The sequence below is a fragment of the Odocoileus virginianus genome, chromosome 26 (assembly GCF_023699985.2).
Source record: "Odocoileus virginianus isolate 20LAN1187 ecotype Illinois chromosome 26, Ovbor_1.2, whole genome shotgun sequence".
NCBI classification, from domain to species: Eukaryota; Metazoa; Chordata; class Mammalia; order Artiodactyla; family Cervidae; genus Odocoileus; species Odocoileus virginianus.
In genome coordinates, this window is record NC_069699.1 from 13441837 (window position 1) to 13464971 (window position 23135).

The following is a 23135-nucleotide window of genomic DNA, read 5'->3' on the forward strand; positions in this document are numbered from 1 at the left end:
TTCATCCCTTATACTTTTCTCTATCTTCTGAGTTTTCTTACAATGAAGAAAACTTCCACTGAGCTTGTTGGTTTGTTTTTCTAAGTGCACATGCTTTCCAATTTACCAGGACTTTTCTTTCCCTTTCCAGTATTTTAGATCTTTTCAATTTTATTCTTCATTTCCAGTTCTACAATTTAGATAGCTGGTCACAACAGATACAATCTACTTTCCACAGTTAATTTACAATGGTCTGTGATACAGAATGCGCTGTTAGAAAACATCTAGTTCTCTAGCTCCGTGTAACTTTAAATTGAAAAGTAGTCACAAAAGAAAGATCTAAATTTTTTTTTAAAAACCCGCAGGATTCGATTTTTAAACATTAAAACTCCACACGATTTAAAATATTTTAAATATTTGTGATGTTTTTTAGCCCGAATAAACCTCAACTCTGAACTCAATAAGGGTGGGACCTCCATACATGGTCTGGGTTGCTGGAATAGGGTTTTACAGAAGACAGCGCCCACCAACGCTGGCGCTGCCAAGGCTCCAGGTAAATTAGGAGAAGCACGCCGTCCAGTCACAGTTCTCAGGTGTCCCAGGCACTACCCTTGATTTGCATCTATTATTTAAGCTACACTATGCGTCCCAGTTGAAAGCCTGGAAACTCCATCACCCCGATGTGAGCAACAGCAGAACCCACAAGCTGGCTGGGGTCACACGCGTTCCGACTGTCCAGAGAAGCGTGAATCACCGGACCCCGTGAGCTGGTCCTTCCCTACAACGCCCTTCACTGGGCTTCGCCGACTTCTCCACCCCGAATCACCTCATTCCCCATAGGTGTGGAACACCTCAAGCCCCGGCATCCTGCCTCTACAAGGCACTCGAGTTCAACCTCACCAGATTTCTTCTATTAACCCTCCACCTGAGACCAACCTCGGCCCTCAGCAGCGTCCAAATCTGCGAATGCCACTCCCACCTTCACTCCTCCCCGCTCCTCCCCCTCACTCGAAAAATACCCAACCTCGGCGTGTTCCCCCCCCCGCCCTCCCCCCCGCCCCATTTCTCCATTCCCGGATTGCCAGCCCCGGAAGGTACACCAGGAAGGAAGGGTGGCAGCCAGGAGTCCCTGGAAGCGTCGCGCCGCCGGCCGACAGCCCAGACTCAACGACCCGCATCGACCTAAGCTCTGGCCGCCGAGTGCCAGGGGTCACAGGCCCCCTCCCCGGCTCACCCGCCGCCTCAGCGCTCCACGTCTTCGGGGGCGGGCCCGAGAGCCGGCGAGTCCCGGAGGCCGGGCGAGCAACTCTCGCTGCTGGAGGCGGGCGGGGGCCTGCCGGGCGGGCGCCGCTGAGCGCTGGGCGTGGCGGGCCCGAGACGCAATCTCGCGCAGGCGGGGCGGGGCCGCGGTGGGGTGGGCGGGGCTTGGTGCTGGGGCCTAGCGGTGAGTCACCCCCCGGCGGAGACCTGGCTGCCCCAGAGAAACGCTAGATGAGCCAAACCCGGCTGTCGCCTGCAATGAGAGCTGAGGCTGCTAAGGAAAAGGGCTGCCTTTGGGGCTGTCACTCCGCGTGGGGGCGGGACCACGGTAGGAGAGGCGGGGCCTCGCAGGGCTGTCCAGCGGGACGGGGGCAGGACCAAAGTGGAGAGGCGGGGCCTCCTAAGACTGGGCTGTCATTCCAAGAGTCCAACGGCGACCCCTAAAGAAATAGGCCCCTTTCACATTTTCCTCTTTTCCTGTCTCTTAACGCCCAAACTGGGGTTTCCCGGGTGGTTCAGTGGTAAAGACTCCGCCTGTCAATGCAGGAGACGCAGGAGATGCTGGATCGAGCCACCGATTGGGAAGATCCCCTGGCGAAGGAAATGGCAACTTTCTCCAGTATTCTTACCTGTAAAATCCCATGGACGAGAGCAGCCTCGCAGGCTGTGGTCCAAGGGGTCGCAAGGAATCGGACACGACTGAGTGAGCATAGAAGGTCCAGAATCCAACTTTCTTGTCACTTTCAAATATAAGAACAAGTCTCATTTTAGTAGAAATTCACTTTCAGGTAATGAAAAGTCCAAATCCAGTATATTATTAAAACTTCGTATCCAGTATAGTCAAATATCTTATCGATTATAGCCTCCTAGCCCCGCCTTCCCCTACCTCGGAGAAAACCTTACTCTCTTTTTTCTCCACCCTAGCTACCTTAGTCTCCCTGCTCTGTCGGGAATTCACCAGACACCCTCTACCACCTTTGCCACCTCCCACCTCGGGATCTGTGCCCTGGGGCTTTGTTCCTTCTGCTTTCAAAGCTCTTTGTTAATTAAGGAGATGATTTATTTCCTTCCTTCCCTCACAGGAATCTGGAATCAAATCCCATCTTCTCACCGAGGCCCTTTCTAACTATTCTTTAATGGACTGCTCTCCAGTCCATCCCACCATCTTACCTTAACATACTTTATTCCTTAGCGCTCATCCCCTTCTAACGCTTTATATTATTTTTTGTCAGTCTTTCACTAGGATGTAAGCTTTACAAGGGCAGAGATTGTTCAGTTTTATCCGTGATACATCCCCAGTTAAGGGTCCCAGTAGGCATGCAATAACTCTAAAAAGGAATGAGAGAAAACAGTGAATGAACCCTTTCTCCCGCCGTTCATTCCAGCCAGATGCCTGAAGTCCTACAATGCCAGAGAAGCTGGGTCTGCTTTTCTATCCCCTGATCCTGCCTGGTGTTCTCCAGTTTCAAGACAGGAAAGAGGGAGACCAGGGATAGAGCACAGAAGCCTAGTTACTTGGAAGGGACTGTGTGTTGATCTTTCTAGACTCCTAATGCTCTGTCATAGCAGCTCACAACTTATTGATCAGTTCTCCCATGGCCATCATGGTAGGGGGCCAGAAGTTCTTTCTCTTCTGAAAATCAGGACAAATTGTTTACGAGGTTCAGTAGGTTTAGACATTCATTTCTCAGTGGACTTTTTTTTTTTCACCTGCACACTTCCTATTTTCTCATTCCTTGAATTTATGGCCATCTCTCCATATAACATCTTCTGATATTTATATGCTGGAAGGACTGGAAAAATAAAAATTGAATGGAAATATTAAAAATGCCTTTCACAAAGATGGTCTCCTTTCATCTCTACAATTAACACATTAAAACTCTAAGTATGACAAATCAGTTGTTGGAAAACACAAATGGTAGACTTCAGTTAATGATATGGACTCCTGTGTCAGTTAGCTGTGGCTGCAGAACAAACCACTACACAGAATTAGGGACTCCCTTCTCCACCACTCTTCTTTGGGGCATCTCTTTCATAATCTCTGGCACTCAGAACATCCTTTATCTAGTTCTGCTGGCCAGAAAGATGAGCTCCTCTGGAGTTTGCTATCCTTTATATCTGTTGTGCTGTCTGCAGCTGGGGCTGCCCTCAGGGCAAGGTTGAGGGGAAAGAGAAAAACTGACAAGAGATTCTCCCCCTACTTCATACAAGTGTCCCTTTTCCCATCTCCTCTGACCCAGAGGGATAGGTTTTCTATTAGGGTCTAATTATCCATGTCACTGTACTATAGTAATGAAGTACTGTGACTAAGGAAGCTCCAGGACAAAGAAGGGAGAAGAAAAAACAATCATGAATTTTCACCCCTTTCTCCACCTTGTAGCAACCTTTTCATATTTTGTCCAGAGGTTTCAGTAGTAATCAGTGGCAGACATAGGCTGCAATGGAGTTACTCCATTTTGACCAGAACCAGAACTTATCAATAAATGAAAAAATATATTAATTTATATTGCTCTTATTATGAATGATAAGATATTTGCATTTCATTTGCTACAAATTATTTATGTTTTCTGTCTACTTTTCTACTGGATATAGAAATACTTCATGTAATCATAAAAATAATTCCTTTCTTAGAAATGAATGTCAAAACTTGTTCTCAGCTTGACATGTCTTTTGACTTCTCATATGCTATTTTATTTGCTTTGTTTTTTCCCCTTTGATTTTTTTTATTTTATTGGTCATGCAGACCTTTCCCATTTCTAATTGGTCAATTTTTACCAAACTTTTGTTTTACTACTTACTAAGTTTAGTTACATTATATTTAGACCTCACCTCTCCTGTATTACTTTGAAAATCCTTCTATGGTTTCTCTTCTTTTTTTTGGGGGGGAAGAAGAACTTTTTAATACTTGTATGTACAGAAAGCTCAATAACGTACACTTGACCAAGTTTGGTGGCTAATTCTTTGATCTTTGCCTTCTCTGGCTTGGCAATATGAGCTACTGATTTTGAACCCAGGACATTGCCTCCCCATTGATGGTGGATCTCACCATATCTGTCATTGTAATTGGTCCTGATGACGTCCGCCAGTTTAGCCAGTGTGCCCTTGTCTTCTGAGTTGACTTGCATGAAGGCCACAGTGTGTAAAGGTCTTCCCATGGACCAGACGCTCCAGCCTGGCCTTCTCCTTGATTATGAAATAGGGACCATGGCTAATTCATTTCAATGTATGACAAAAACCACTGCAATGCTGTAAAGTAATTAGCCTCCAACTAATAAAAATAAATGAAAAAAAAAAATGAAATAGGGAACCCCATCTTACAGCACAGGGCAGGCAGGAAGATCACAATCTGGAAGACAGCATTAACTCTAGAGTGTATTTTGAATAAAAACAGTTAACTTAAAAGCTAATGTAGAGAACCTACTGTTTAGCAAAGAGAACTCTACTCAAGGATCTGTGGTGACCTAAATGGAAAGAAAATCTAAAAAAGAGTAGATATATGTATATGTATAATGGATTCACTTTTCTATACAGCAGAAACTAACAGAATGGTGTAAAGCAACTATATTCCAATAATTTTTTTTAAAGAAAAGCTAATGTGGTAGCAGTTGCTCAGGGTTAAAAAGTTCATGTATTTCCACTTGAAGGTTTAACTGAGAAATTCACATGATTGCAATACGGTTTCTTCCTAATGTTTCATGATTTCATTTTCCTTTAAAAATTGGACCCATCAGGAATTTATTTTTATGCAAATTATGTAGGTTAGATCCAACTTTACTTGATATCTTGATAGCTATGCATCTGCCCTACCTCATTTACTAACTAATCCATCTTTCAGCTGATAGATTTTAAATGCCACTGTTACCATATATTAAATTTACTTCTGTATTTTTTGACTTTTACAATACACCATTTTGTTTCTTTAAACACTCCAATATAACCCACCCCATCAGTTCTTGAATCCCTCATTACCATCACGACTGTCTAGGAGAGCAGCCACTGCAGCCTGCCCTTAAGTAAACTTGTTCATTCCAGGCAACCATGCTGCTGCCGCTGCTGCTAAGTCACTTCAGTCGTGTCCGACTCTGTGCGACCCCACAGACGGCAGCCCATCAGGCTCCCCCGTCCCTGGGATTCTCCAGGCAAAAGTACTGGAGTGGGCTGCCATTTCCTTCTCCACCAGGCAACCATAGGGGATTATTTATGGAACTTTTTCCACTGCATGCCTTAGATTTGCTATAACCCATTTCCCCTGGTAGCTCAGCTGGTAAAGAATTCGCCTGCAACACAGGAGATCCTGGTTCAATTCCCGGGTTGGGAAGATTCCCTGGAGAAGGGAACAACTACCCATTCCAGTATTCTGGCCTGGAGAATTCCATGGACAGGGGAGCCTGGTGGGCTACAGTCCATGGGGTTGCAAAGAATAGGACACAACTGAGTGACTAAGCACAGAACTGCATATTTTCCCCCAGTGGCAAGTTCACCACTATCTTCAAACCTAGCCAGGTCAGACACAATCCCAGATTCCCATCTTGAGGGTCTCATTTCTGCAGCCACTTCCAATATCAAATATGTCAGACAAATTTCAATACAGAAAACAGAAATTACCTTGTGTATTTTACACAGGAAGAGATTGAATAAACAGAATTAAGTCCTTATCAAATCATTGGGAGGCCTGGAGAAGCACTTCTAGGCTGGATATCTTGGAGTGAAAAACACTGCCAAACTGGTCCACCAAGGGAGCTGCAACTTCTGAGGCTACTGGAGACATGCTAGGGCTGAAGCCACAGCCTCTGCCTGACTGTAGAGAAGGGGCATCTTATTCTGTGATCCCGGATCTCAGAGTTGGATCAAAAAGCTGCCACAACCACTGCTGATTCTTGACACCTGGGAAGCTTGAGAATAAAGAAGGAACTAGCTGCAATGAAACCACATCCTTCTCCTGTGCCAGGGCCAGAAGCCACAGGAGGATGGTTTTCTAACTTCCACCTTCCTGATCTCAAGAGACTACATCTAAGTAGGGAACCAGATGCTATTTTTAGGCTTCCAACCCCTTACCTAGCACTTCTTCACATAAATCTTTCCCATTTCTTATGAAGTTTATTCCCAGGTAATTTACCTTTCTCATCACTAGTATAAACAAGATCTTTTCTTCCATTATAGCTTCTATTTGGTTGTTGTTACCTGTTACATGAACATTATGCATACAAATTTTATGCTCTGAATAAAATCTTTTACAGTTTATAAGTGGTTTATTCTATGACAATCTCCAATTTTAGTCACACCATCTGAAAATTATACTTTGCTTCCTCCTTGTTTGATTTCTGACATTAATATGCTCACTCTTCCCTACAGCATGGGATTCCCAGATGGCAAAGTGGTAAAGAATCCGACTGCTAACTCAGGAGACACAGGTTCGATCCCTGGGTCAGAAGGATCCCCTGGAGGAGGAAATGTCAACCTATTGCAATATTCTTACCTGGAGAATCCCACGGATCAAGGAGCCTGGCAGACTACAGTCCATGGGGTCACAAAGCGTTGGACACAACTAAGCAACTGAGCATATCCCTAGAGTACAGCTAACCCCTTCACCCCTGTTAAGACTTTAAGATGTCATTCTCTCAACAAGTCCTACTCTGATCTCCCTATTGAAAAGTGTAACCTACTCTCTAATCCTTTGAAACTCTATCTTGCTGTGTTCATTCCTGCTCTCCGTGGTCCTTAGTTGAGTTTTCTTTAGTGTCTGTTCTTTCACGAACTGCTTCCAGTTTTCCTTCAATTCTTTGATGACTTTTTCTCTCCCCCTTCACTTCTTTCTGAAGTGCTACCAGCTCCTGTTTTACCTTCTGTCTCACCTTCTCTCACGTGAGCTGCCTGCAGGCTTTAGATGTTGGTAGGGTTCAGGTTCCTGGCTGGAAGGAGTTTTTCTCATGGCTTGGCATTACGTGAGTGAATGTAGCCTTTATTTCTTCTCAGGGAAACAACAGGCAGCTGGAGGGCTGCTCATAGCACGGTCCTCCTCTCTCCGAGCTCGCTGGCAGGTTTTCTCCTGAAAATACATGTTATTTCTGCCTGCGTCTTCCCTGAGCTTTGCCCTCTTTGCTTCTGCCTTCATTCTCTGCATGCTGCTCTTCGAGCTGAGCTTTGGCTTTGCTTACCATCTACTCTGAGCCCTTCGCCTTGGAGGATCCACCAGCCCCACCTGAGATCTGCTCTCATGACATGGGTGTGCTGACTCCACTTCTGCCATGTCCGTACTGATCCACACCACCCTGGGGATCGCTGCCGTCAGCTTTGTATGGTTTGGAGCCTCAGATGTCTCCTTGTTTCATCAAAGATAAGTGTTTTAGTCAGTTCTGGCTACCACGTGCATGCATGCTCACTTGTGTCTGACTCTTTTGTGACCCCATGGACTGCAGCCCACCAGGCTCCTCCGTCCATGGCATTTCCCAGGCAAGAATACTGGAGTGGGTTGCCATTTCTTCTTCCATTGGATCTTCCCAACCCAGGGATTGAACCCGCATCTCCTACATCTCCCTCTAGATACTATAACAGCAAAAAAAAATCATAGACAGGTGACTTAAAGAAAAAACAATTTTGAGGTTTTCCATATTGACATCTAAAAATAAAAAGCAGAAATTTACTTTCACTTATTAAAAGACCCATCTCATCCTCCTAGAAAGAAATGTATAAACAGTTTCCTTCCTCCCTGTAAGTGTTGAATACAAGCACCTATTTGCTAGAGTAGATGAAATATTATATATGTGTTTTTAGTATCTTGGGGAAACTGTTTTATTTCTACCATGTTTTTACTGGAAACACATAACAGAGAAATGGCCATTTGATATCTGCCAAATAACCAAGGACACAATATGGCTCCCAGTGTTATTTCAATTTCTTGTCTTAGCAGGGAGCAGGCTAAATGGCTCATGGCTCTTTTCTGTTGTCTGTGTATCTAACACATTCCTGAAATAAAGCCATTGAAATAATAGAATTCCTCTGTGAAATTGTTCACCTGAAGAGAACTGCTCATCCTAAATATTTGGATTTTGATTAGGATGAGTATCTTCAACAATCAAAACCTCTATCATTAGTGCCAAGAACTATAAAGGGTATGACATCTTACCATACTTGTGAGCTAGTAAGTTAACCTGTCAGTTTCATAGATGCCAACAGAAGACACGAGACCCCTGGGTCAGAGATAGAGGACTTCATTACTCATTGCACAGTATTCAGTCTGAGCTCCATGCTTCTGTCAGCTCACCTTGTCCCCATGGGAAGAATTTGTGAAGCAGTCCAGATAGATTCAACACACACACCCATGGCTAAGAAACTCTGGGTTTAGGTAACTTCTAATGGGGCAGTAGTAAGCCTGCTCAACCTTGACCCCTGAGGGAGATATTATCTTTATTATTCTAGACAGAAAACAAACCTGCCCTCTGCTGCACAGGGAGAAACCAGCTCCATTTCAAGGCTGTGTGCTATACAATCCATCCTTCAAAACATAGTTTGGAGCCAACATGTAAGTGCCTTTACTCAGAAGACCCGTGTGGAACTTTCTCCTGACAATTAGTAGCCTTGCCATCAGCCCAACTCAGGAGTTTTTCCAAAACAGAAGTGTCTTCTGCAGCCTGGGAAGGCAGCCAACCTCAGAGTCACAGACACTTTGTAAGAGGACAAAGTTTACTGGATATCGTCTTTCTGTGTTTTTTAATCTTAAAAAGGTTAAACTACACAACACAGGTACTTAGTACCAAAGTAAAAACTAGAAGAGAGAAGGCAGTAAAATGTAGGTCTCTCTCCCTATGCCTCAGTGAGTCAGCTTCTCTCTCCAGAGGAAATCAGGTGATTTTGAGTTTCCTGGAAATTTCCCTTCCTCCTGCCCTGCCTTCTTTCCTTTTGTGTAACTTTCTTTCTCTCTCCCCTTTCTCTTCCTTTTCCTCTTTCTTTCCCTTTCTCTCTTCCTTTCTTCCTTCCTTCCTTCCTCGCCTTCATTCTTTCAACAAACACACACGCACAAGGGCTGGATGTGTGTGTATACTCATGTTTTCCCTTTACCTGGAATTCCTGTTTACTCCTCTGCACAACCCAACCCACCAAAAACAATTAAAATTAAGACAGATGAAAAATCTATAACCCCAAACACTCCAGTTCCATACAGTGACTTTCAAAATTCCTGCATTCCCGCATTCCTGCGTTCCACACTGGCGACCCCTCACTGAGCTCACACATGTAGGGCAGTCAGGACCTAAACACACAGTTCTAAGCTAAAGAATGCAGCTGCCCTTTGAACAATGCTGGGATTAGGGGCACCGACAACTGGCAGTCAAAAATCTGTGAACACATTTACAGCAGGCCCTCTACTGATGTAGGTTCCACTCTGCAGACTCAACCAAGCAGATCGTGGAGTATTGTAGTACATACTTATTTATTGGGAAATAAATCACATGGAGGGGACCTGTGAAGCTTATATCTATGTTGTTCAAGGCTCAACTGAAGACTTCCCTGGTAGCTCAGACAGTAAAAGAATTTGCCTGCATCGTAGAAGACCTGAGTTCGGATCTTCTCAACTGAAGACTTCTCTGGGTTGGGAAGATCCCCTAGAGAAGGGAACGGCAACCCACTCCAGTATTCTTGCCTGGAGAATTCCATGAACAGAGGAGCCTAGCAGGTTACAGTCCATGGGATCACAAAGAGTCAGACACAGCTGAGTGACTAGCACTTTCACTTTCAACTGCAGTTAGCGCAGGAAGCATAAATGTACTATAGGCGATCAGAAGAGGGATACGCGCTCAGAGCTGGAGGGACTTCCGGGAGGATACATGGCACATGTGACATCCACGGAGGCTTTGAGGAAAGGAACAGGGATACATGTGAGCTGGGTGGCAGCCGGGGAGGAGTAGATAGGCATTAGGGAAGAAGGGAGATGTGAGCAAAGGTACAGGGAGGCAGGAAAGTGAAGCACACACTAGGGAAACAAGGAGCAGTCCATGGAGCTGGGCAGAAGGCTGTTGAGGAAAGAGGAGTTGTTCATGATGAGGGCTCAAATGTCATGCTGCTGCCAATTTTGTTCTTCCTGGGCACGATGAGTGCAGCAAAAATGACTGTTTTGGTCCCACCACAAGATGAGGTTCCTGAAGCCACGTGAAACAACTCATGCATCATTCAGGACATCTTACTGCTGGCATCTACTTCTGTCATGGCAAGCAAAGCTTTCTGAGCCTAACTTGAGTCCCCGAGCCCCGACTGTTGCTCATTACTCACGTCAAAAGTTGGTGCTCTGAACCCTGGAAAGCCCTACACATCTCCCCGTCTTCTTTCATGTATCCTGGACATAATTTAAAATCATTCAGGGACTTCCCTGGTGGTCCAGGGACTACGACTTCGCAGTCCCAATGTAGGAGGCCCGAGTTTGATCCCTGGTCAGGGAACTAGATCCCACATGCTACAGCGAAGACCCAGTGCAGCCTTATAAATACTTTTTAAAAAAAGAAACTTCTGTTGTTTATAAAATAAAATCCTTCCATCTGACATCTTCCAGGATATCCTACAGATATTACTCTGCTATTTAAGTGTCGTCGAGTACACCTAAGTCCATAGACAAAAATGAATTGTGACTTTTATAAATTCACACAGTTCATTAATCTATAGAAATAGAAATGAGCAAACAGATGAAATAGGAAAAGGGAATGTGTTAAAGGTCTGTGACTTACTGTGACTCATAGTTTGCATTTATTTTGTTCCCATAATTTGGGAGTTCTGACAGGTTCTCTTTGAGGAGCCCAGTGAGTGAGAGGTAAATATTCTCATATGGCGAATCCTTAACAAAAAGGCAAAAAACATACACCCAAATCAGTGTTGTCTTAGTGTGGGTTTCCTCAGGAGAAGACTCCCAGACAAGGATTCGCGGCAAGCAGTTCATCTGAGAGGAGAGCCAGGGGGCACTGGTAGGGGCGTGAAGGAGAGAAGTGGGGAATGGAGGGTGTGGTCAAGCAGGCCATCTGTGGGTGGAGGGGACTGAACCCACCCTGGGCAACTCCGGGAGCCAGTGGAGAGCACACTACAGTCTCCTGCCTGATAGGTGAGGCAGCTGGCTGAGAGCTGTTGACTGGAATAGGTTTGTGTGCATGCATGCATGTGTGCTAAGTCACTTCAGTCGGGTCTGACTCTTTGCAACCTTATGGACTGTAGCCCGCCAGACTCCTCTGTCCATGGGATTCTTCAGGCAAGAGTACTGGAGTGGGTTGCCATGCGCTCCTCCAGGGGATCTTCCTGACCCAGGGATCGAACTGGCATCTCATATGTTTGTTCTCTGGTAATTCTGGCTGCAATTCCTGGAAGCACCATAGGCACTCTCAAGCTACCAGATACAGTGCTGGCCACTAAACAGTCAGGAGGGGATACAGGTGGGTTATGCTTGTATCTGCTACAGGGGTCATTACAAGGCCAAGGGAGTCCTTTGGTGCATATTCTACATTCACAAACGCTTCCAGATTTAAGTTAAAACATCATCTCCACAGGTACAGAAGTAGTTACTGAGATATACACACAAAATTGAAGGAAGGTGTCTATCAAGCAAATTTCACTTTGTTTCCATTCAACAGACCATGGTAGTAATGGTTATATATGATGAGTTTAATATTTGTCATTATCCTGTAATTAGTATAACTATATTCTTGCACTTTTGTGTTAAAAGATGTACTTCATTAAATGTGGATGTTTAAAATATTTAATTAACAATTTAAACATTTTATATCCTTGCTTTGACTTTTTTATTCTTTCATATATTTGGAACCTTGAAAATTTAACCTCAGCCTCTGTCTCTATTGGAAAGGTCTCCATTAAAAACAAGCGAATCATGGAGAAGTTAGGAGTCTTTAGGGCCTTCTCTATATACTATATGTTATCTGAAAATAGTACTAGTTTTTCTCCTTCCTTTCTGATTTGGATAACTTTTATTTCTTTTTCTTGCTTAATTACTGGGTTAGGACATCTTTTCACACAGTTTTTAGCTTGGAATCATGTAACTTTTATATATTCAAAAGACTTTTTTAAAAAGACAAAAATAAATCCCTAAAGTAGAAAACAGTTTGGGACAAATGAGCCTAACTTTATTTGAAATGTGGCAACATAGCTACACAGAGAACAGAATTATTTCAGTACTCTGATAATCTACTCCCTGTGGGATCTGATCTAAGGCTAAATGAAGAGAATGAAATTTCAGAGACTTCACTCCAAAATGTATTATTAATATAGTGTTATAATTCTAATCTAGGAGAAAACAAATATATCATTGGAATTAGGACAAAACAAAAATTACAAATCAAGATTTTCAGTATAAGAGATGCAAAAACAAATGTTCAGTCAAAGTTAAAACACTGTAAAGTTAAAATGTCTATATGAACTCATCCTTTAAGAGCATGTATGTCTTTCCTAGATCTGTACAGTGGACAGTCGCCACTCCAAGATGAACCACTTTACAACACTCCGCTTGAAGAACTGATGTTTGAACACATCCGTCATTAGACACATTTATAGTCAATGGGTTTAAATTTCACAGGTCTCACTAGTGGTTGCATGTTTTCTGGATTGGGAAGAAATGGTTGGAAAGTACACTCCCAGTTCATACTGTGGAAAGAGTTTACTGAAGCTGCTCCTCTCAACCAAATCTGCTCTGATGACATCTTCAAATGAGCACAAAGCATAGTAAAGAGAAGGCGTCTGGATCAATGTTGGCTGAAGAAGAAAAAACTATTGGCAGCAAAGCATCACCCCGTCCAGTAGAGAACTTGCCATCTCTGATAGCACCAGTTCATCCCCTCTCCCCAAACCAGCACCCCAGTTAGCATGCACCCTCAACTTCCAGGCCCCTGCAAACCAAAAAGACTCTGCAAGGTTTGCTTCTAATATTCCCATTTTCCTCATCACATAGCAGAAGGGGAGATTCACACACACCCAATAAAATGATGACTTCTTTTACTTGCAATATTCTACTAAACAAAACTCTTTTAAAATACACATTTCCATTGCCACATTACAGTGATAACCAATATTCATAATAATGACCTTGAAGGTCTGTCAGACTCTGAGGAAACTAATGAATAATTAAGAAAAGGAGACAGGTTTTCAATAGGATTTCATGCTTAGTGCTTTTTGAATTCTAACAGTTTTAATAGATGGTCACGGTTGAGTGTCTAATTCCCCAGTCATGCGAGTAAACAAAGGCTTTATTGTGTTTCAGTGGCCCGCCGTGGTAAGTTTTTGTGGTTCTATTAAACCAAAACTGAGGTTTTTTACAAATCCTTAGCCAACTCGAGCACAACCATACAGGCTGCCACATGAGCGGCAGCCAGAGGGAGTTGCGAACAGCTGGAACCACTCAGAATTCATCCTTTTCCTTCTGGATTAAAAAATAACAATAACTGTGGGAATTGAGGATTACTATAAATGAAATCATATGCCAAGATATTGTTCTTATTGAGGAACCATTTGTTACCCTTAGCCATACTAACATGTTTAAAGAATCTGACAGAGGATTGATAAAATCTGTTAGAACTAATAAATGAATTTGGTAAAGTCACAGACTACTACATCAATATACAGAAATCTGTCACCTTTCTATATACTAATAACAAGCTATCAAAGAAAGAAATTTAGAAAACAATTCCATTTACAATTGCATCAAAAAGAATAAAATGCCTATTTTATATACAGTAGTATGTATCTGTTAATCCCAAACTTCTTATTTATCCCTCCTCCTCTTTCCCCTGAGTAACCAGTTTGTTTTCTATGTCTGTGAGTCTGTTTTGTAAATAAGCTCTTTTGTGTCATTTTTCAGATTCTACCTACAAGTGATATCATATATTTGTCTTTCTCTGACTTACTTCACTTAGTATGATCATCTCTAGGTCTGTCACGTTGCTGCAAATGGTATTATTTCATCTTTTTATAGCTAATATTACATAAACACATCTTTATCCATTCATCCATTGATGGGCACTTGAGTTGTTTCCATGTCTTGGCTACTATAAACAGGGCTGCTATGAACACTGGGGTGTGTGTGTCTTTTCTTTTTTTCTTATGGAAGTAGAGTTGATTTACAATGTTGTGTTAGTTTCAAATGTACAGCAAAACGATTCATTTTTTAGATTCAGATTCGTTCCCTTTATGGCTTATTATTAAGTATGGTTTCCTAAGCTATACAGCATGTATCTTTTCAGGTTAGAGTTTTCATCTTTTCCAGACATACACAGTTTTTCCATTTTTAAGAGCTCTTTGTGTACTTGCCCTCATTTGTGAAATAAGTTGCAAATATTCTCTCCCAGTTTGTCATTTTCCTTTTGATTTTGTTGACAGTGTTTCATCCTGTTTGTTTTTAGGTAGTAAAATTTATTAACCTCTTCCTCCTTTATGTTATTCCTCCTTTTGAGAGGCTTTCTTTACTTCCAAGTTATAAAGTAATTCACTTCTTTGGTTTCATGTTCTACATTTGGGTCTCTGATCCATTTGGAGTTTATTTCAAATAGTGTGAAGTTCAGACTCATTTTCATTCTTTTCCAGATGGCTTTTTCTCTGTCCCAACGCCATTTATTAAAAAACCCATATTTTCCTCAGACAGGAATAACTTGATTGATTTTAGACATTAACTTAAGATAAAGGAGCACACACAGACTAAGGAACAAACCTCGGTGAGAAGCGAGATCCTCAAATAGACACTTTAACTCTAGGGGGAACTGAACCTCTCCTTCACTGTCTGGAACAACGCTCACAATGGTAGACCAGTGCTGTCCTCCCCTGGCCGCTCCAGATCCACGCTCCATTCTGCCCAGTGTCTCTCTCAGTCCTGCCGACACCACTGTAAAAAGGCCCTCCTAAACCCTTTTCACTTACACCTCTCTGCCTCTGAGCACACAGTGTGTGCCTGCCAGAGCCTGACATCCCAACAGCATCACAAATACACACCAACATATCAGCACAAAGGTAGGAAATAATAGTTCCATTCCATCACCACCAAATTAGAAAGTTGACAGAGTGAAGCTGAAAATTAGGTCACACGTCATTTAAAAGTTGAGTGAGATGCAATTTCCCTGGTGGTCCAGAGGATAAGATTCTGTGCTCCCAGTGTTCAGTGCCTAGTTTGGGAACTAGATCCACATGCCACTAAGAGTTCGAATGCAGCAACTAAGACCCAGTGCAGGCAAATAAATAAATTTAAAAATACACATTTTTTTAAAAGGAAAGAAATTCAGTGTGATATTATCTTGATCATCTTCCTTATTTACTATACAAGGCTCTGGTCTAATTTGTGACTGGTTTCACAAATCAAGTCCACCTTCAAAGGCTTAAGGTCGATCTCCTAGGACACTAAAGACGGTATTCTCTGCCTCTGAAGAAGATTCCACTAAAGCATTCTTAAAATGCTTTGTGCTGGAATTTTCTCTGGGGTGATTGCTTTGAAGTCAGATAGGAGGAAGTACAGGCTCTGGTGTGTGCGTGTGCACTCAGTTGCGTCTGACTCTTTGTGACCCCATGGACTAGCCCGCCGGACTCCTCTGTTCATGGAATTTTCCAGGCAAGAACACTGGAGTGGGTTGTCATTTCCTACTCCAGGGGATCTTACCGACCCAGGGATGGAACTCAAGTCTTTTGCATCTCATGCACTGGCAAGCAGATTCTTTATCACCGCACCACCTGAGAATCGCACAGGCTCCGGTATGTTTGCTTAAAAAACAAAATCCCTTGACTTACAGTCAAACCCCAGATGCTACTTTCTGAGTTCATTTCTGCACCCTGATATTTCTAGACATATTTCTAGTTCTTTGCTTTTAAAAGGTTCTAGCAAAGGTTTTTAAACAGCTCTGCTGGTTACAAGTTGCTCAGTTGACCAGTGGCAAAACTTCCACGGGAGGTTTATTATTCTACTGCTGAGTCATGATCAAAGTTATGACTTAACCTTTGGGTCAGTGAATAGTGACCTTGGGAATAAATCTTAACTGACTCACTATTATATAAAGTAAAAACAAAAGCTACCAGGAGTTCTATTTCCTATGCTTATAAAAGGGACACTTCCCAGTCCCCGATTTTGAGCAGGGATGACAGGGAAGGAGAGAGAGCAGAGACTGCACTCCTGTATGGTAACTGTCCTGCTCCTCTATACTCCGGTCTTATGGCAGGTGTCACTCTGATTCTGAATTTGTCTGTGAGTTAAACATGTAACATATCAATGAAATAAGAGGGAAGTGAGCAGGGCACAACCTTTAAAAGAATGACATAGCCCAAGCACATGACATAAACTAATTAGAACCAAGTGGGTCCAAGATGGCAGCCGAGTTAACTTCCACTAGACCTTGAACCTCAATATACACTCATTATAACACATAAGCAAGCTAAGGGACACATCCACAGGCACCATGATAGTTCCAAGACTGACCATGAATGTCAAAAAGTGGGCGGTGGCCCAATTCCTAGAAATTTCCATCTTCTTCCCCAAAATAGCTGGAATACTCTTCTCATTCATTAGCCAACCCATCCTATAAAAACTGACAAGCCCATACCCTTGTGCCACTGTCGTTTTCTGAGATGGCCCAAACTCTGTACAGTGTATTTCTTCCACTTAGGCCTCTTTCCTATCACTTTGTCTCTCACTGAATTATTTCTGGGATGAGATGTCAAGAACCTGAGCTTCAATAAGTCCTGAGACCAGGTGTGTGGTGTCAGTTAAAAGACTATTGGTTCAAGACCCAGTCGGGGTTTGGCTGGGTTCAAGTCCTATCCATGGATTCAAGTCCCAATCTGAGTTACACAGTTTCAGCAATGTTATGGTGAAAGGGACTTCAGAAGTCATCTAATCCAGCCTCCAAATTTTACAGGGAGGAAACTGTAGCCCTAAAAGAATGACATTCAGAGAGCCATAGTCATGCTGAGTCAGAGGTCTCTGTGTTCTTTACATGGACCATTAGGAGTGTTTAGTTTCAGCACGGTTCCAAAATGACAAATTGTTATTGGTTACACGAAATCCTCCCTTTCAAATATTGCAGTCATCCCTGTCATGAAGGTAAACACTAACTTGTTGCAAAAGGTGAGAAAGAGGAAAAGCGCCCTCTCTTCCCAAAGGAGGAAATTCTTTTCTGCCTTCCAACCTTTGATGTCTCAAATTCTGTCATTAGAGAATCATTCCTTCACCTATTGAGTCCAGTCCAGGAGGCTGGGTTACTTAGTATCCAAAGTACTCAAATCTGTCTAATTTCAAATTACTTTCCTGTCATATTCCCTTGGGCTCTGGAAGGAGACAGACTGCAGGGTTTGGAATTTTTTATGCAATCACTGTGCCACAGTGTGACATATGCATAGACTTGACTCTTGTGGATCTCATCTTCTTCATTCATAAGTAGGGATAATACTAGCTCAGAACTCAGAGGTTTATATAGAGATTAAACAAGCTTACTACATAAACAGCAGTAACTGTTTAACTGTTTAAAGCTGCCTTAGGTCATTTATAGCTAACAAGAGGCTGACCAAAAACTTTAAAAAAAAAACCCACAAAAACTGGGGAGTGTGATATTCACTGGAGGTTTTGTAAAGCTCTGACATATTCCTGGGAATCTAGATGCCACATGCACACACAGGGCAGCGTGCATCTTTCATCTCTTCCTGAGCTTGAAGTTCTATGCAAGTAGGAAATGAAGATTAAGACCAGCATGTAAATAGCCTGCCCCAACACACACATAAGGAAAGGCTGGGAGACTTATTGGATACAAAAGTATAAGGAAACCACTGTCCAGTTATTAGCTCACCACCAAACTAATTAAGCAGTATTTTGGCAGCCACACATGGCAGAGAATATAGACTTTAAGAATCACATCAGGAAAATCATGAAGCCAACCAAACAGCAGCCGCAGCAATAGCAAAAGTGAACAGTGAGAACCTTAGCAAACCTGGGGGAGAGAGGAAAAATCATCTGATTTCCAGAGTTACCATGTTAGATGAAATGTTGTCTTCAGCAAAAATTATGTTATTCAAAAGTAAAAAATCCCAAGCAAAAGACCCACTAAAGAATGAAGAAAGGACAAAAAAAAAAAAAAGCAGTCCAGAGAATCTGTGCCTGAGGAAGCACAGCTATTGGACTTATTGGACGAAGAGTTTAAAACCAACTATTATAAAAAATTCGTAAAGAGATGGGAGTACCAAATCACTTTACCTGTCTCCTGAGAAACCTGTATGCAGGTCAAGAAGCAACAGTCAGAGCCAGACATGGAACAATGGCCTGGCTCCAAATTGGGAAAGGAATATACTGTCAGCGTGCTTATTTAATTTCTATGCAGAGTACATCACACAGAATGCCAGGCTGGATGAATCACAAGCTGGAATCAAGATGGCCAGGAGAAATATTAACAACCTCAGATATGCAGATGATACCACTCTAATGGCAGAAAGTGAAAAGGAATTTTTTAAAAGTCTTTTGATGAGGGTGAAAGAGGAGAGTGAAAGCTGGCTTGAAATTCAACATTCAAAAAACTAAGATCATGGCATATAGTTCCATTACTTCATGGCAAACAGAAGGAGAAAAAGTGGAAGCAGTGACAGATTTTCTTTCCTTGGGCTCCAAAATCACTGTGGATAGTGACTGTAGCTATGAAATTAAAAGACACTTTCTCCTTGGAAGAAAAGCTATGACAAACCTAAACAGCTTATGAAAAAGCACAGACATCGCTTTGATGACAAAGGTCCACCTAGTCATAGCTATGGTTTTTCCAGTAGTCATGTATGGATGTGAGAGTTGGACCGAAAAGAAGGCTGAGCACCAAAAAATTGATGCTTTTGAACTGTGCTGCTGGAGAAAACTCTTGAGAGTCCCTTGGACTGCAAGGAGATCAAACAAGTCAATTCAAAAGGAATTCAACCCTGAATATTCATTGGAAGGACTGATGCTGAAGCTGAAGCTCCAATATTTTGGCCACCTGATGTGAAGAGTTGGTTCATTGGAAAAGACTATGATGCTGGGAAAGATTGAAGGAAAAAGAAGGGGGGGCAGCAGAGGATGAGATGGTTAGCATCACCAATTGGATGAACATGAATTGAGCAAACTCTCAGAGATAGTGGAGGACAGGGAAGCCTAGTGTGCTGTAGTCCATGGGGTTGCAAACAGTCAGATACAACTTGGTGACTCAACAACAACAAATTATTATTAAAGTATTCAAAGAAGAAAGCCATGTCTAAAGAACTAAGTGTGAAGAACATGTCAACAAAGTAGAAAATTCATAAAGAAATAGAAATTATTAAAAAATAATCAAACGGAATTTTTGGAGTTGAAAAGTATAATAACTGAAATAGAAAAAAAAAAATCACTACATGGACTCAGTGTTTGAACTGGCCAAGAAGAATCAATCAATTGAGATTATCTAGTTCGAGGACCAGAATGAAAAAAATGAGCAAAAATAAACAGAGTATCAGAGACCTACAGGAAAACATCAATCATACCAAAATATACATAATTGAAGTCATAGAGGAGAGAATAGAGAAAAAAAGAGGAAAGAAAAGATAGTATTTTTTTAAAAAATATGGTCCAAAATGTCACAAATTAGATGAAAACATTAATTTGCATATCAAAGCAACACAACCAGTTTCAATTACAGCAAACTCAAAGAGGTTCACAACTAGACACATCAGAGTTAAACTGTGAAAAGCCAGAGAAAACCTTGAAGTAGGAAGAGAAAAGCAACTCATGTGCAAAAGACCCTCAAAAAGATTAGCAGTTGACTTCTCATCAAAAACCATGGAAGCCAAAAGACAGTGTGATGATTGATATATTTGAAGTGCTGAAAAAAAGACTGCTTTTTTCAGTTCAGTTGCTCAGTAGTGTCCAACTCTTTGCGATCCCATGGACCACAGCACACAAGGCCTCCCTGTCCATCACCAACTCCCAGAGTTTACCCAAACCCATGTCCATCGAGTCGGTGATGCCATCCAGCCATCTCATCCTCTGTCGTCCCCTTCTCCTGCCCTCAATCTTTCCCAGCATCAGGGTCTTTTCAAATGAGTCAGCTCTTCGCATCAGATGGCCAAAGTATTGGAGTTTCAGCTTCAACATCAGTCCTTCCAATGAACATCCAGGGCTGATCTCCTTTAGAATGGACTGGTTAGATCTCCTTGCAGTCCAAGGGACTCTCAAGAGTCTTTTCCAATACCACAGTTCAAAAGCATCAATTCTTCACCACTCAGCTTCCTTTATAATCCAACTCTCACATCCATACATGACCACTGGAAAAACCATAGCCTTGACTAGATGGACCTTTGTTAGCAAAGTAATGTCTCTGCTTTTTAATATGCTATCTAGGTTGGTCATAACTTTCCTTCCAAGGAGTAAGCGTCTTTTAATTTCATTGCTGCAATCACCATCTGCAGTGATTTTGGAGCCCAGAAAAAGACTGCTAACTAAGTCTATTCAGCAAAACTACCCTATAATAATGAAGGAGAAATTAAGACTTTCTCAGGTACACAAAAGCTGAGAGAATTAACCACTAGCAGACCTACCTTAGAAGGATACTAAAGGGAGTCCTCAGCTGAAATGAAAGGATACTAGACAGGAACCTGGATTCCCATGAAACAATACAGAGCACCAGTAAAGGTAAATTAATACATATGTAAACATAAAGGACAGTATAAATGTACCTTTCTTCTATCTGATTTAAAAGATAACTGCTGAAGCAATCATTATAAGACTTGGCTGATGTGCTTATAATGTGTGTAAAGATGTAATTTATCTGACAATAATAGACAATAGAGGGAGCAGAGAATGGAGTCATGCTGGAGTTTTGTTCAACATTTAGTTGCAGTTATGTTGTAATTTTGTATACTATTAAACTTAAATTGGTATTAATCCAAACTAGATAGTTCTAAGTTACAATGTTAATTGTAATTCCCAGGCAATCTATGGGAAAAAATGGCACCAAAGTACAGTAAAAGAAATAAGGGAATTAAAATGATACATTATAAAATATTTAATACAAAAGAAGACAGTAATGAAGTAACAGGGGAACAAAAAGACATCAGACATGCAGAAAAAAAAAATGTAGTGACAGATGCAATTCCTATCATATCAATAGAATGCATTGGAATACACTTTGGAATTGTATGGAACACAAAGGGAATACACATCCCACTCAAAAGGCACAAATTGGCATAAAAAGAGGATTCAACTAAATTGAAAGACATAAATAGGCAGAAAGTAAAAAGATGGAAAGACACGTAGCAGGTCAACAATACCAAAAGGAGAGCTGAAATGGCTATACTAATACCAGAAAAGATAGGTGTTAAGTCTTGAATCGTCATTAGTGCAAAAGAAGGACATTTTACAATGATAAAGGAGTCAGTTCTTCTGGAAGACATACCACGTACAAACATGTATGGAGCTAACAAGAGAGCCACCAAACACAAAATTAAAGGGGGAAAATTCAACAATTCAGAGACTTCAATATCCCACTTTCAATAATAGAAAAATCAAGAGAGTAGATAAACAAGGAAACAGAAAACTTGAATAGCACTATAAATCAATGAGACCTAACAGACACTACAGAATACTCCACCCACCAACAGCAGAATACACATTATTCTCAAGTGCACATGGAACAGTCTCCAAGATTTACTCTATGCCAGATCATAAAACAAGCCTCAGTACATTTAAAATAACTTAAAACATACAAAGAGTGTTCTCTGACAACAATGTAATAAAAATAGAAGTCAACAATAAAAAAGAAAATCTGGTGGTCTCAAATATGTGGAAATTAAGCAACACACTCCTAAATAACTATAGGTAAAAGAAAATCATAAGGAAAATTAGAAAATAACATGAATGAAAATGAAACATGAAATAGTAAAACATATAGAATAAAGCCAATGTTTTGACTGAAATTTACAGTTGTAAATGTCTGTATTGAAGAAGTAACAGTTTATATCAGCAACCTAATTTTCTACCTTAAGAAATTTTTAAAAATAAGAGCAAACCAAACAAAAATCAAATGGAAGGAAAAAATAAATACTGAAGTGGAAATAAATAAAAATAGATAATAGAAAAACGATGGAGAATATCAAAGAAACAAAAAATTGGCTCTCTGGAAAGAGCAATTAAATTGACAAACCATTACCTGGCCTATATAAGAAAAAGAGAAAAAATGCAAAGTACTAATACCAAGAATGAAAGAGGGATCAGCATTATTGGACTTTCAGAAATAAAAAAGAATATTGAAATACTAAGAGCAATTATATGACAACAAATTAGAAAGCCTAGATGAAATGTACAAATTACTAGAAAGACAAAAACTAACTCAAGAAGACATTAAACACTGTATCAATAAGAAGTAAAGAGACTGATTTAGTAATTTTGTAAAAATTCCCATGTCCAGATAGCTTCACTGGCGAATTCTGCATAAACCTGAAAGAAGTTTCGGCACTAATCCTTTACAAATTCCTTCAAAACTATAAGGAACAACAATTCCTAACTAAATGTATACGACCAATATTACCATGATACCAGAACCAGACAAAGACATCAGAAAAGAAGCTAGACCTACTTCCCTTGTGAATGTGTTGCTGTTGCTATTCAACTGGCTCAGTTGTGTCCGGCTCTTTGCAACCCCATGGACGCCAGGCTTCCCTGTCCTTCACCATCTCCCAGAGACTGCTCAAACTCATGTCCATTGAGTCGGTGATGCCATTCAACTATCTCATCGTCTGTTGTCCCCTTCTCCTGCCTTCAATCTTTCCCAGCATAAAAATCCCTTACAAATAAGCCAAATGCAGCAACATATTAAAGGGAATATATTGCTCGAGGAAGTACTTTATCCCAGGATTATAAAGGTGGTTTAACCTGTAAAATATACATACCTAAATAAAGTATATATACA

At 41.4% G+C, this 23135-nt stretch overlaps 1 protein-coding gene and 1 non-coding gene across 11 annotated transcripts in view; both read right to left on the reverse strand.

Annotated features, from left to right (window-relative positions):
- Positions 1-23135, reverse strand: part of ANO10 (anoctamin 10) — a 245179-nt gene that overhangs the window by 203156 nt on the left and 18888 nt on the right. For 4 of the 10 annotated variants that reach the window (XM_070455527.1, XM_070455525.1, XM_070455526.1 and 1 more), the window contains exons 2-3: positions 2410-2567; positions 1869-1979 (exon numbers count right to left, since the gene is read on the reverse strand). The exons of 1 other annotated variant lie outside the window; for it this stretch is intronic. In XM_070455527.1, the coding sequence (XP_070311628.1) occupies positions 1869-1950 (82 nt within the window). In that variant the 5' untranslated portion in view covers positions 1951-1979; positions 2410-2567. Of the gene's footprint in view, positions 1-1077; positions 1170-1213; positions 1337-1868; positions 1980-2409; positions 2568-23135 lie in introns of those variants that run through there. 5 more of the 10 variants (XM_070455529.1, XM_070455531.1, XM_070455532.1 and 2 more) reach the window with 3 other exon arrangements.
- LOC139031370 (small nucleolar RNA SNORD36) lies at positions 4844-4912 on the reverse strand. Its single transcript, XR_011483839.1, has one exon. It is a non-coding gene; the product is annotated as a small nucleolar RNA SNORD36 (small nucleolar RNA).